This window comes from Poecilia latipinna, unplaced genomic scaffold (genome assembly GCF_001443285.1).
Source record: "Poecilia latipinna isolate Pla-1442-1.1 unplaced genomic scaffold, P_latipinna-1.0 Scaffold236, whole genome shotgun sequence".
Taxonomy (NCBI): Eukaryota; Metazoa; Chordata; class Actinopteri; order Cyprinodontiformes; family Poeciliidae; genus Poecilia; species Poecilia latipinna.
In genome coordinates, this window is record NW_015112852.1 from 216,501 (window position 1) to 229,869 (window position 13,369).

At 39.1% G+C, this 13,369-nt stretch overlaps 1 protein-coding gene across 1 annotated transcript in view; it reads right to left on the minus strand.

Annotated features, from left to right (window-relative positions):
* The window catches only part of LOC106947342 (cadherin-7), a 149,316-nt gene that overhangs the window by 14,257 nt on the left and 121,690 nt on the right, over positions 1-13,369 (minus strand). Inside the window, exons 10-11 of the mRNA XM_015032265.1 lie at positions 6,899-7,016; positions 3,413-3,661 (exon numbers count right to left, since the gene is read on the minus strand). Coding sequence (XP_014887751.1) covers positions 3,413-3,661; positions 6,899-7,016 — 367 coding nt within the window. The remainder of the gene's footprint in view (positions 1-3,412; positions 3,662-6,898; positions 7,017-13,369) is intronic.

Genomic DNA, 13,369 nt, shown 5'->3' on the forward strand with positions numbered 1-13,369 from the left:
AATCACCACAGGAGGGCTTTCCTGTTGAACTGATGGGGGGAAAAAACACCAGGGGATTAAAAAAAAAAAAAAAAAAAAAAAAAAAGAAAAGAAAAGTTTGACCTTATCACAGATCTTATCTCAGTTATTGTATGCACTGTTTGGATCCTCCTTCTTGTCTATGAATGAAGATCAGCTAAAAGCTAAACTGTGTCTGTGGGTCTATAGTAGTAATAATGCTGCCTGGAGGTGACAGCTCAGAGCTACGTCATCTGTGCAAGCGTGGTAATGAATGCTAATTTACCAGTGTCTTTACTGGCATCCTTACATATGGTGTTACACAAAACCAGAAGCAGAGCGTCCTTCAAACGCACGAGCACTTATTTCAATAATCCCTCGGATTCATCTGAAGCTTAAGAAATGAATCTGAGAATTTCTCTAGAAAATAAGAAAATTAAAGGGACATTGGTGCATCAATGATTTATGATCCGTAATGGCACAACACTCCACAACCTAACAACGGACAACGTTATTACAACAGTGAAACAGGAATGCTTTTACCATCAACATTTCAGTGATAACTTATACCTTAACTACTATTCTGGGTTCATAGACAACTCTATGACAAGACAGAAGTTCACAGTCTCATTGGAAAAAGGGACAATTGCTGAAAACTTTGAGAAAACATATATATTTTTTATTCAATAAGCTTGACAAAATCTGGCTTGTAAAAAACTTTTGCCTGTACAAAAGTAATGTAAAAAAGTAATGCCTGTAAGTAATTTAGATCAACAGCCTTTTTTAACACCCCAGGCTGCTGACCAGGTTTTGGGACAACCTTTGAAACAATGGGGGCTGCTTTCCCAGTGATCATGTTTGCTGAATGCCAACATTCAGATCGTCATATTTACTTAATTTCATTCCAGGTGTTTGCCATTCATGGAAAGTTTATCATCCACACATTCAGAATCTGTAAATAACTAAAAACATCCCCAGGGATACTGGATTTGTTGTAGCCAGTCACATATTTGGTTTATTTGACACCAAAAGCCAAAGGTTGAGCTTTCACCTCAATTTTCACCAATGTTTTTTTAACTAAAATTCAAAACCTCCTCTTCCAGTAACATTCACTGTACATAATTGATCTTATTGGATTTTCTTGGTGTTCAAGTTGCAAACATCAGAGCAGCTATTCGGAGATGCCTCACTAAGGTCACTATATTTTCCGGTTATGGAAATTTAACGGAAAATTTCTCCTTCCAGGTTTGACCTGTGCGAGAATGTCAGATGTCGAGGCTCTTCAACCGCCTTCAGATAGATCAGGACTGGCTGCAAACTCTATAGCTTCTCTTTGGTTCCAAGTACTGGACTGAATGGCTTCTCTACCTTCACTTACATCTGAACTACTCTCTGAACTGCAGGGGTTGTTATTTTAAATAAATTCCCAGCGCAACTCAACAGCCAAACGGAGCGGAGTTTGCAAAGTGGAAGTTCAGGCAGATTATGAGGGAGCGCAGCAGTGCCAATGTAGGGTGTATAAGCTGTCAAAGCACTGCCCACTCCCTCGATTTGCTAAGGGACTGAATTTTAATGGGAGCACCGGGGTGAGAAAAGAGGAACAGTTTGTATTTTCCTTTTGCTAAAAGGAAATCAGGTTTTGTAGTTATATTTTCCAAATCCTTTTCTGTCAAATTTCTCTGTAAGCGAGAATATTTTAAAAGAATGAAAGAGGACCAAACTGTAGAGTGTCAAGCACTGCTTTCACTCAGACACCAACATTTAACAGTCGTGTTTGTAGAATAAACAGAATTGAACAAAATACAAACCAAATATGAAAATGTTGCATCCGTCGTCGAATATTATCTACAAGCTCCAGGTAGGAAAATGAAAAATGCACGAGGACAAGGCAGATGGTAAAGTCTGGAAGCCCGGAGTGTGCATCGTTTTATTTTTGCTTCAGAAAAATAACGAAGCATTTTAGCTACCTTTAAACTGCAACTAATTTTAGTTAATTACACAAAAGACCTTAAAAATAATAGACACCTTTCTCAGTTCAAAATGTGTGGCATACTAGTCACATGTATGAATAAACCCCAACCCAGCAGATGGCAGTAACGCAATTAAAGTTTGTTTGCCAGGTGAGAAGAAGATACATCAAACGATGATGAGTTTTAATGAACAGTAAGAATAGATGAGACAGCATGTCATCACAAGGCTTCTCATCGTCAGCTGATTATACTAACTGCTCTCAATAACAACCATTCTTAAGAGTGTTGGACTGAGAAGTGGATGCCCAGTTCCACCAGGTGTTTTCTAATTGCTGCTGCCGCTAGTCTGATGGAGCAGACCGGGGAAGGCGTGGAGGGGAGGGGCTTTGTGGAAATAGGTGGATTTCAGCTATTTGTTGGGGTAAGGAGACGACAACACAACCCGGATATGAGGTCATTTCAACTGTTAGTCATGCTTCTTCTCTGAAATGAAATGACAAATACTGAATGATTTCTTTCAGCTAAAAAATGCTTTTGTGTTTCGTTCTACATCTCCCTCAATTAGCACATGCCATTACAGCATTTCATAACTGCTTTGGCAACCATCAACCTAAAGGGATTTTATGGATTCAACTATGAGAAAATGTGATTAAATATCCAACACAGCAGGAGGTCGCTAAGACCTGCTTTAGTTCTGTCAGGCATATAACTATTAGAATGTATTTCATAAGGTCAGCTGGGAGCAGGAGATGAAACAAAGTTTTCAGAAAATAATATATTATGTAACTATGGGTGATAAAAGCCCAGTTTTGTAACTAACCTCATATGTATTGAAAACACACTGGAAAAACCTTCTGTTGTTTCAGCAAATCAGATTTGAACTCATGGGTGCGTCTGTCTTTGTCTTGTCATAGGTAACCGTTTAACTAAAATGGAAAATATTAGTTATTTGTATATAAGGCCACGTTGGGTGGGATGCATTTTAGTTTCTTAATAAATAAAATCATAATTTGAAAACTGTATTTTTTATGTACTTGTCTGACACAAAAAGATGTAGCAGAAAAAAGAGGATATATCTGAAAGTGGTTTAGTGGTTTCTACTTTTAAAAAGAAAAATGACAAAATTCATCAGGTTTAGAAATGACACATTTTTACTTTTTTCCCACCACCCGTGAATAAACTTTTGTACATCACTGCACATCATTTTAATATTGTTTTAATGTTTCAATATTCCTAGAAATGTTTTAATAGCGGTTTTAATACTTGAGTTGAAGACCCACATAACAGAAACAAGGAAATCCGAGCATAAAGCCAGTATCTGTAACCCTCCTCCAATATTAAAAGCTGCCCACTCCGACCTTTACGCTGAACAGACCAGCCAAGAGAAAAACAAACAGCTGGAACAAGGCTTTATGTTTCTGACACTGAGGTCATCCGGTTCTTACCCAGAAGTGTAATGATGCAGCCCAGAATAGCCAGAAGGGCGCCGGTGCTCAGGCCAGTTGCCGTGTAGGCCACGGCTCCACAAGACAGGGCCACGCCGTCCGAGTCACAGTCACACACGCGCACCGAAAGCGTGTTGGTGCTGCTGAGGGCGGGCTTTCCGTTGTCTGTAATCAACACGGGCAGTCGATACACGGCCTGCTCCCGTCTCCTGAAGCCGCCTCGTTTCGTCAGTATGGAGGCAGTGTTGTCTGCAAAAGGGAGAGAAAAAACACAAGTTTAATGGTGCATCCATCCAATGTAGATATTAACAGCAGGTAGCGTAACACCTTCTTTGCTTTGTTCATGCATTTTGAAATGACTTCACCAGTAGGGCTAACAGATGGCATCATTAACACAGTTTATTATATGACACACAGTGGTGCCTTTCTGTGGTCTTGACCACCTGTTGGCTAATAGCAGCTTTGGTTTCATAGTAAAATTTTATGTCAAATCTCAGTATGAAAGCCAGAGTCAGGAAAACAAAGGGCCATTATATAGCAGCTAAAGCTTTTCATGACGGCTGTATCAATAGAATGAAATCCACTCTCAAACTGAGCCGCCATGATTGAAATGTAGATTTCATCGTTTGCTTTCAGATGTCTGAGAAAAAAAAAGGGAAATTTATTACAAAGAGGGGCTCTATTGTAAAGAAAACATGATCACCTAGGAATAAAAAGAACAGCTGATTTACATAAGAGACGTTAAGAAAAGTCCCTTAAAATATGAAGTGGATATATTCCCTTGAGTAAAAACAAAATGCACTAATCAGTCAAAAAGATTAAATTAGATGGATGGTTTAGTAAAAATTCCCTCAAAGCTGCAGCAGGCAGTGTTTATAAAAATGTGTTCTTTACATCCTTGTTAAAATTGTCATTATGGACGTGATGGTAGAGGGTGAGACAGATAATGTATGAATATCCGAGCTCCTCTGCCTCCTCCCTGTGGCCCTACTGCCACCTGCAGAAATACACTGCTCCCAGTCAGAAACCACCAATCAAACCAATGCTGCCTATGTGATTACTTGTTAAGACTTCAGATGCATTCCCACTTTAAGCCACGTACGCATCAGTAAGATCAGAGTTCAGGAAACATGTGAGGGTTTGGAGTTAAAGATGTAGTGTGTTCCTAACAGCTCAACTCACACCTTTAAAATGGTCTTAATTCACCCTTTGCATCAAAAACAGGTTAAACTCTTCTGTGAAAGCTTTCCACCATCAGGTTGAGGTGGCAACTTCAACCTGTCCTCACAGTCAGGAGAATGAAATTATCCGTTTCTGTTTTGCACTCTACAGTATTTGTAGTTCATTTCACTGAAACTCAGACAAAGAGCACAACCCGTTTAAAACCAACAAAACACTATTATCATCCTTCTACTAAACTTTCCACTTGGCAATACAGATAGAAAAGTTCTGGTGTCATGGTGATTGCCAAACCCAGATTCATCCCTTTGACCAGTCAGAAATGCCTGATTACTCACACATCTCCGCTGCTCCACTCCAACTTTACGTAAGTGTAAAGATGATGAAGAAAAGCCTCTCGACAGCCGCCGGATGATGCTGCCACCACCATGTTTCATAGGGGAGGTGGCATGCTGAGGCAGTTATCTTCTTAAATGCAGGCCAAAAAGTTTATTTCTTAGTATCTTTTTTAACGGCTTTGTTGCTTTATCTACATGGCATGGTGCAAACTAAAAACAGGACATTTTGGCTTCCTATTAACAGTCTAGTTCTTCCTGTCACTCTTGTAAAAAGGCTAGCTGTTTTGAGTTCCCTCTTTTCATTTAGTTCCACTTTCACCTACATACTGGGTCAGTTGGAACACTCTGAAAGATTTTAATATCCTAAAAAAAATACTTCAAATTTAAATGCATGAAACCAATATTTCCTGAAATTATATATGATATGCATCTACTATGTAGGTATAAAAATTCACATACAAAAATAGTCAGTAAAGGCTCTGCTGGACTGAATGCTACTCCCTCAAAAACTGATTTGCCTCCGTACTGGTATGAAACAGGTCTTCCAATGCAGACTAGATAATCCCTAGTCTGCTACCTGAATTACCTTGAACATACACTTCAGTGTCTAACGTGTTCACACTCATGTGGATTACTCTGGCACAGCATGACGGCTGCTGCGCCTTGAGAAAAGGTATGGAGACAGCCTCAACTCATCTCCCACACAGGTGAGCGCACCACTCAACGCAGGGCATCGCCTCAGAGACTCTATCAGCCCTGAGCATGTTTCTTTTTCTTTTCAAAGCAGCAGGGATTTGTGAAAGCACATAATCATAGAGTCAAGTACAACTCTCTCGAGTCTATACGTCTAACATAGAAATTAGAATGAAGTTTTCCACCCACTTTTATGTGTGGGAGGGTAGCAGATTATGATGCTATAAAGGCAGCTGCATCTTGTGTGTAAAGGTCAAAGGTACATCGCTTGGTGGAAGAAGAATGCTGTCACAGACTACGTGGTGTTGCAAATAGAGGTATGCACCATATGGTTTTGTTGATTTTGCTTCATGTCTTAAGCAGAAAGGTGGCGTAGGTGGTGTACGCTGTGCAGAGTCCCAGTGAGGGATGGGAAGAGTCAATTGCATTGGCTGGTTGAATTAAAAAGATGCAAGTAACAACGCAAACCCCTCTTGACATACTTTCATGTGGAAAATACTCAGAATGCACCATATGGCAGTCATTGCGTTTTTCTGAAATGTTGGGACAGACCTATGTTTAATTTATCTTTACAATAAGGATACATATTCATAATAAGATCGTAATAAAACATATTAAGAGATGCTTTACAATGTTGTGTAGCTGAGACATTTAGCTTGAAGTGCTTTTGTTTCTGGTAAAGCAACTCAGCTTCACTTGTTCCTCTATTGTTCCTTACATCTTCCTTTTTATTGTGTTTCTGAATTGCAAATGGCACTGAAATGTGATGAATGCGCACAACACTTGTAAACAACTGTATGAAACAGAAATAGAGCCGTTTGTCTTAGAAAAAAAATATATTTCCAAAAACAGATCATCTAAATGGCTCATTCAAAATTCAGTTCCTTTCAAAGAGCCGTATGTGCCATCACTAATAAAAACATGTATCTGTGTAGTTAGTTGACAGTAGAACAACTAATAAAGTGACAGAAGTTAGAGCTAAACAAAAATAGGAAAAAAATATAATAAAAGATTCATCAATTCACTAAAGGTAAGCAAAGCTGTTTAAACTAGAAATGACTAAATAAAGCCCTTAACCAAACATTGTTCTGTTTTCTAATCCAAATAAAGAATTTCTACCGACTACAATGATTTTTTTGTGTGTGTGTCCTTTTAGCATCAAACACTCACAGGTTCTCTGTATGTGTGCGTTCGGCACTCCTCTATAAATTCACAATAAAGAGTAACCCACTATCTTTGAACAGCATCAAAGAGTGGCACAAAAAGGCAGTTGCACCTTTGTTATCTCGCAGGGTGAAATTCAGGTTGCCGGCGACGGTTGCATCCAGGGCGAAATTAAAGCGATGTCCGTCCAGAGGTTCATCCTTGTCCACCGCACTGATGGTCTGAATCACCTGAGGAAGAGAGGAACAAGAAAAAAAAAAACACAGACGTTTCAGATCAGTTAGCTGGGTGATCTTTATCCTATCTCACAGTCCAATTTGCTGTGAACTGAAGCTGTAAACTGCTTAATGGGTTCATGGAATCAGAGGATGCTCAAACCCTTCCTCAGTGCATCACTTAGGAGTGCATTACGGCATCATGTATTTGACCAAAGAATTTCCTCTTGTGTTAGACAGATATAACCTGGGTAAATATGAAAAGCAGTTTCCAAATGAGGGTTTGGCCCCCTCTGAAAACACAACCCCGCCACTTACACATAAAAAAAAAAAAAAAAAAACTCCAGCAAAGTGGGCGAAGCAAAGGGGGCGTGGCCAAGTGCAGGGATGGCTGCTGTCAGGACGACAGGAGCTAACTCATAAACTCTGTCGCCACTTCCTACACCCCGTTGCTACTTTTTTTTAATCTAAAATCCAACTGCTGACAAATCTGTCAACTTTCTTTTCTGTCATGTTGGAGATTTTTACAGCGCTCTACAGCGCTGCTGCAACCCGGCTCTGTCCTGAGCTCATTCTACTTCCAAACCACTGCAGACAGTCTGACACAGTCACCAGCCTGCAGAATACCCGTCGCCAGCGCATCGCACATTTGTAAAGCTGGGTAATGCTGCTGATCAATATTTGTTGTGGCCACACTCGCTATTCCAACTCCTGACTCGCCACCGGGTGGGGCTGTGTGTCTGAGCTCAGAGAATAAACTTTAAAATACTTCAGTTGGTGTACAAAACAGTGAATGGCTTCGTACCAAAATACATAAGAAATCGGATGTCATATCCGTCTTTCTGACCACTCAGACGTTCTGGTTCTGGTCTATTCTGAATCTCCAGAACCAGAGCCAAACATGGGGAAGCAGCAGGCAGTAATTATACTCATCTAATCTGGGACAAACTTCTAGAAAAATGGATAAAGTCTGAAACACTGAGTTTCTTTACATATAGGCTAAACACACACCTGTTTAGAGTGGCCTTTGATTGATAATAACTGGAACATTAATCAATATATTTGATCTATGTTTGCTTGACAATTTTGATTATGGCATTTGAAAAAAAAATGCAATTTTTATTAGTTGTTTCATAATTGGTTATTGTATTATATTGGTGGTGTGAAACGTGGTAAACTTCACTTGACTTCAACATGTGACATGAAGCCAAGTGAAGTTTATTTTAAACTATAAGAGAATTCAGCTACTTAGAAACCATTCGACCTAAAGAGGATAGAAATGTGACAGTTTTAAGCACACTATTGGAGAATTAAGCAAATTTACATGGAAATGTCAAAACTTGCAAAGAAAACAAAATATACTACCCTAAATAACAAATTTAGCCAAATCCCTGATGATGGCTGTTCCTATCAACAGTAGCACAGACAATCATCAGGTTTATGGAGAGTTATTAGTTCAAATTAGGGAAAAAAAAAAAAGTTGATTTTGATATATACTGCTCAAAAAAAATAAAGGGAACATTTCACTTTAATTTTGTGTGTGGCTCCAAATCCAGGCCTCCATTGGTTAATAAATTTGATTTCCATTGATGATTTTTGTGTGATTTTGTTGTCAGCACATTCAACTTTGTACAGAACAAAGTATTCAATGAGAATATTTCATTCATTCAGATCTAGGATGTGTTATTTGAGTGTTCCCTTTATTTTTTTGAGCAGTGTATTTTATTCCTTTAATAAATCATACTATCATGCAAAAACTGCTTTTAATATTTCCTCAGATTATCTTTGATAATAAAATATAATTATCTAAAACATTTACATGTGGAAAAAAAACAAAAAAACATTTTTTTTTTTTCAAAGTACTGTACATCTGGTCTTTTCCGCTATGACAAATTTAAACACATCAAGTGACAAATCCTGTTTGAAGGGCCGAGCGACCGAGTGAGTGGATTAGAGAAAACCAACCTAATTCCTATTGATGTAGAAGGTTTGTTTTATAACTATTGGCATGGGCTCTGTGTCATTTGTTCCCTGTAGTACAGTAAGTGCTTATTTGGCAAGAGTTTAGCAACCTCTCAGGGGTAAAAATGTTTTCTTTTAGGAAGTCATTTCTCCAAAGCAAATCATTTCAAAGAGATTATTTTCTCTGTCCCAACTGTTGGCCTTTAGCACATTTCAAGTTTTTACAGTAAACATTGCACCATAGGTGATTTAAAAGGATGACATACAAGCATCTCTATCCTATGTGAAAGGAAAAACTGGCTGTCGAGATTAAAATGTTTTCATCAATAGGCTATAAAACAGTTTATTACTGCTGTAAAAGTTGAGTATTTTATCGTGGCGCTTCGCGAGGAGTCACTTATCTTTGGAGGCAGCTGAAAGTGACAAGGAGCTGCAATGTTTGCCTGGCAAACATGGACACTTCGAAGCAACGTTGAAGATGGTGCACGGTGTGACATGTAAATGAGATGCTGTAGAAACTTAGGAATGCTTGGGGGATTTTCTCTCCTTGAACCGAGTGCCAGAAGAGCCACCAAACAGGGCCAAGTTCGATTAACTACTTCACATCTCAAAACACGATTCAGTACGAAGACAATCATCAGCTTTTCCAGGAATCTAATATGAGATGGTATGGCTTAATTTCATTCCAGGATACAAATGTATTCATTTCCTTGTTTGACTTGGCAAACTGTGAAGCACTTGGTTCCAAATCAGTCTGAATCTTTGGAAATTACCTATACATTATAATTTTGTCCAGAGGTACTTCTATTCTGTACCCCTGAGAAAAGACTATAAAACATCAATATGTGTCGTTAATTTTTCACTACTGTTTTCCTACATAATGGAGAGAAAAAGCCCAGAAAACTTTATATTGGATTTCACTCAGAATTTGGTTCTCATTTCTGTTTTGACCAAATGTTTCTTATAAAAAAAACCCTAAAAAAAACAACAGATTAGGACTCTTGATTAAAACAAAATAATTTTAAACAACCTGTTCCTTGGAGTCACAAAACGATCTTGTCTGACACAGTAGACAACAAAAACATGTAGATAAGCACATTTACAATTGTAAAATTAAAACTAAAATCCATTTAATCCAGGCATATAGACAGATTTAAAGTTATTTACATGCATTCCAATCTAATAATAACACAAATCTGTATCCCTCTGATGTAAAGCGTACTGAATGCTGAAGAAGGGAACACGGCAAGGACCAAACTACAACTGACGTGTCTTTACCCATTTTGATTTCTTGCCTTTCATAACAGTTGATTGACTTTTTAAATATCTTTAATCAAAACTGATTCCCAAGGCTTCTTTTTGTTTTTTTGTTTTTTTGGGCAAATCCATTTAGTCGATCTTACAACAAAGCCTCGTCTGTGTTTGCAATTAGCAAGAGAAATAAACTCCAGCTCTCACAGGGAAAGTTGACAACACACACAATCCTCTTATTCTAATATCCTGAGCAGCATCGGATCTGCTGGCCTTGAGCGCCGCATGAAAAATAAATACAATGTCAGCTCAGTCCGTTGCGTGTCGTGACACTAATGCTGTCCAAAATAAATTTGTACGCTGTGCAGCCAGGCATGTTTACTTCATTATTTGGAATGAAAATGACTCACGATAAGAACTGCTTTCGCTCGAGGCGTTGCAAGACAAGAATTCATATCTGTGAGTGAAACAAGTAGACGCCGTTTGTTTTGGCCCTTTTTGTTCCGCTTCTGAACCTCGGACTAAGAGAAAGCCTTTCCTGCCTTTATTATGCAACAGAGCTGACAATTATAAAGATCGGAGGAAGTATTGCTAAATAATCCAATTTATCCACACCCAGCAGCATGTGCCATAATTATTATTTTATTCATACAAACAGACTCTCTAGAAATCGAGTTATCGCTTAAAAAATTGAGCAGCCAGTTGAAGGAAAACAGGGAGAAAAAGAGCTGAATGAGTAGATCCTGTACATGAGAGGAACATCACACACCAACATGCCATATGGACGATTAATGATAGCCACTGGGACGGTCATCAAAGTTGGAGTTACTGTGGCAATGTTCACATAAATTTACATCAAGCCTCCTGAGTCTTTTGTAGCAGATCTAGGAACTCAACCCAGTGACAGCTAACACCCATGGATGTGATCCAAGAGATTTTTAGAAGCAATTCACACATGATTATCACATCTTCCAGCCCCAAACAGCTTTTTTTGTCTAACACGAGGACAAAAATAAGGAGCGGGGGACTAGAAGGGCGAGGAGGAAGAGAAAAATGAAAGTCAATGATCCATCAGGGCAGAGACATGGATTATCAGTTGTCAGCTGTGATTAAATGCTGCTGGTTACAAGCTGTCAGGTATTAAGTATTCGTGTAGGTGGCAAACAAAATCATGCCAATTATTAAAACTGGCAGCGAGGGAGGGAAAAAAAAAAAGTTAAAACACACCGCCTTGCAAAAGTATTTGTACCCCTTAAAGCACAAACTTCAAATGTTTCTTATTAGGACTTAATATGACAGACCAATGTAAAGTAGTACAAAGATTTGAACTGTAAAGCCGCACAGTTTTGCGTTTTGTTTTTAAGCAAATACAAATCTGAAAAGTGTGGCCAGCATTTGTATTTAGTTCCCCTGGCTTGAAATTTTCTGTCTACATCTGGCTGACAATTTAGGGTTATTCACCCGTTGAAAGGTGAAAGTTCAACCACCTGATGTCTGTTGCAGCTTCTAACATGTTCCATTGGTCCATCCATCCTTTCATCCATCCATCCGTTCATCCATCCATCCGTTCATCCATCCATCATCAGTTTAATTTTGGATAGAGTTGAGGAGGCAGCAGAGAAGTTCAGACTTACTTTTACTAGCTGAAGAGACCATGTTTCATTGGGGGGAGTGGGTTGTGTGTTCAAGTTGATGAACTTGAAAAAAATGCTCATGTACTCTTCTCTTGCAACTTCAGAATGTAACGATTTTCCACTGTTCACTTCTGCGCCCTCCTTCACATGGCCCTGAACGTTGCTGTTTAATTATGTTTTATGTGATGTAAACTGCATCTGGAATATTGATGAAAATAACATTTTATTACTATGTAAGTAGCAAAAATGTCAAAAAAATAAAAAAGTTTAATTAATTTTGCATCCCTCTAGTTACTCTCCCTGCAAATGAAAACAGAATTTATACTGAAAATAAATTACAGATGATTTCTGTTTTATTAGGTCACATCTGGAAGCAGTAGCTTGCAGAGGATTTTAATTAGGGGCAATAAAGAGTAACGAACACAACTGTACACCACACTTCAGATTTTTAGTTGCAAAAAAAATGATTGAAAACGTGTAATTTTTCTTCCACAACAATCATGCGCCACGTTGTGTTGGTTTAGCACATAAACATACACTGAAGTTTCTGGTTGTCGCAACGGATAATGGGGAAAAAGCAACAGGGGTGTGAATACTTTTTGCGTGGCTCCGTCATTGGCTGCTCAACGGAAAGCTAATAGGAAAGTGCGGCCGTCTGTTTTTACAGTTCAGTTCTGCAGAGCTGGGGGAATTTACACAGAGCGGAGATGAGAAAAAGGTTATCATCTGCGGCTCAGGAACATTTGGAATATTTGTATAAACAGACAGAAGTGATGTTTGTGTCGGCGTCAGATCAGCGACAGGCAGAGGCAGCGATCCAGCACCCAAACATGCAGCGTATGCGAGCTCGGCCGCGTATCACCAAAGCTGCCATTGATCCCGGAAACATAATAACTCTCATGCCTCTCACTCTGTTATGGAAATTTCAGATCTGATAGAAAGCTGTTCTTGTGGTTCTTAACGCCGACAATGAATCCTATACACCATGTGAACCCTTTGATGTCCTTTGAATATCGCAGGTGGATTCTGAGCTTATCTCAGGAAAGGTTTCCATTTCTCAACGCTGAGGGGAAAGGGACTGTAAATCATCCCTAAATCAAACACTTTGTAATGTATAATGCCTTTCATTAGCGCGGCTCTTGATGGAAGGCGTTCCTGCAAAACCTTTGGTGGGGAATCCTCTAATGGGTTGAGTGGGAGATAGGAGGAGAGAGGCACGGCTTTAGACATAAATTCTCTCCTAGAGACATTAACGGCGGCAGCCGACTGGTGCCTGTCGCAAGGCTCGACCGAAGAGGCCGATGAATCACAGAATTAAAGGTTTCTTGAGTTTATGCTTGGCTGCGTGTCAGATCAAAAAAAGATACAGAGAGGAAAGTTATGCAGCTATTTCTCACTTTGGAGGAGGATTCAGAGAACTTGTTTAGAACAGATACCCACTCGCCACTTTATCTAGCACACCTTGTTAGGACTGGGTTGGGCGTCCTTTTGGCTTCAAAACTGGCTCATTTCTTGGAGGCC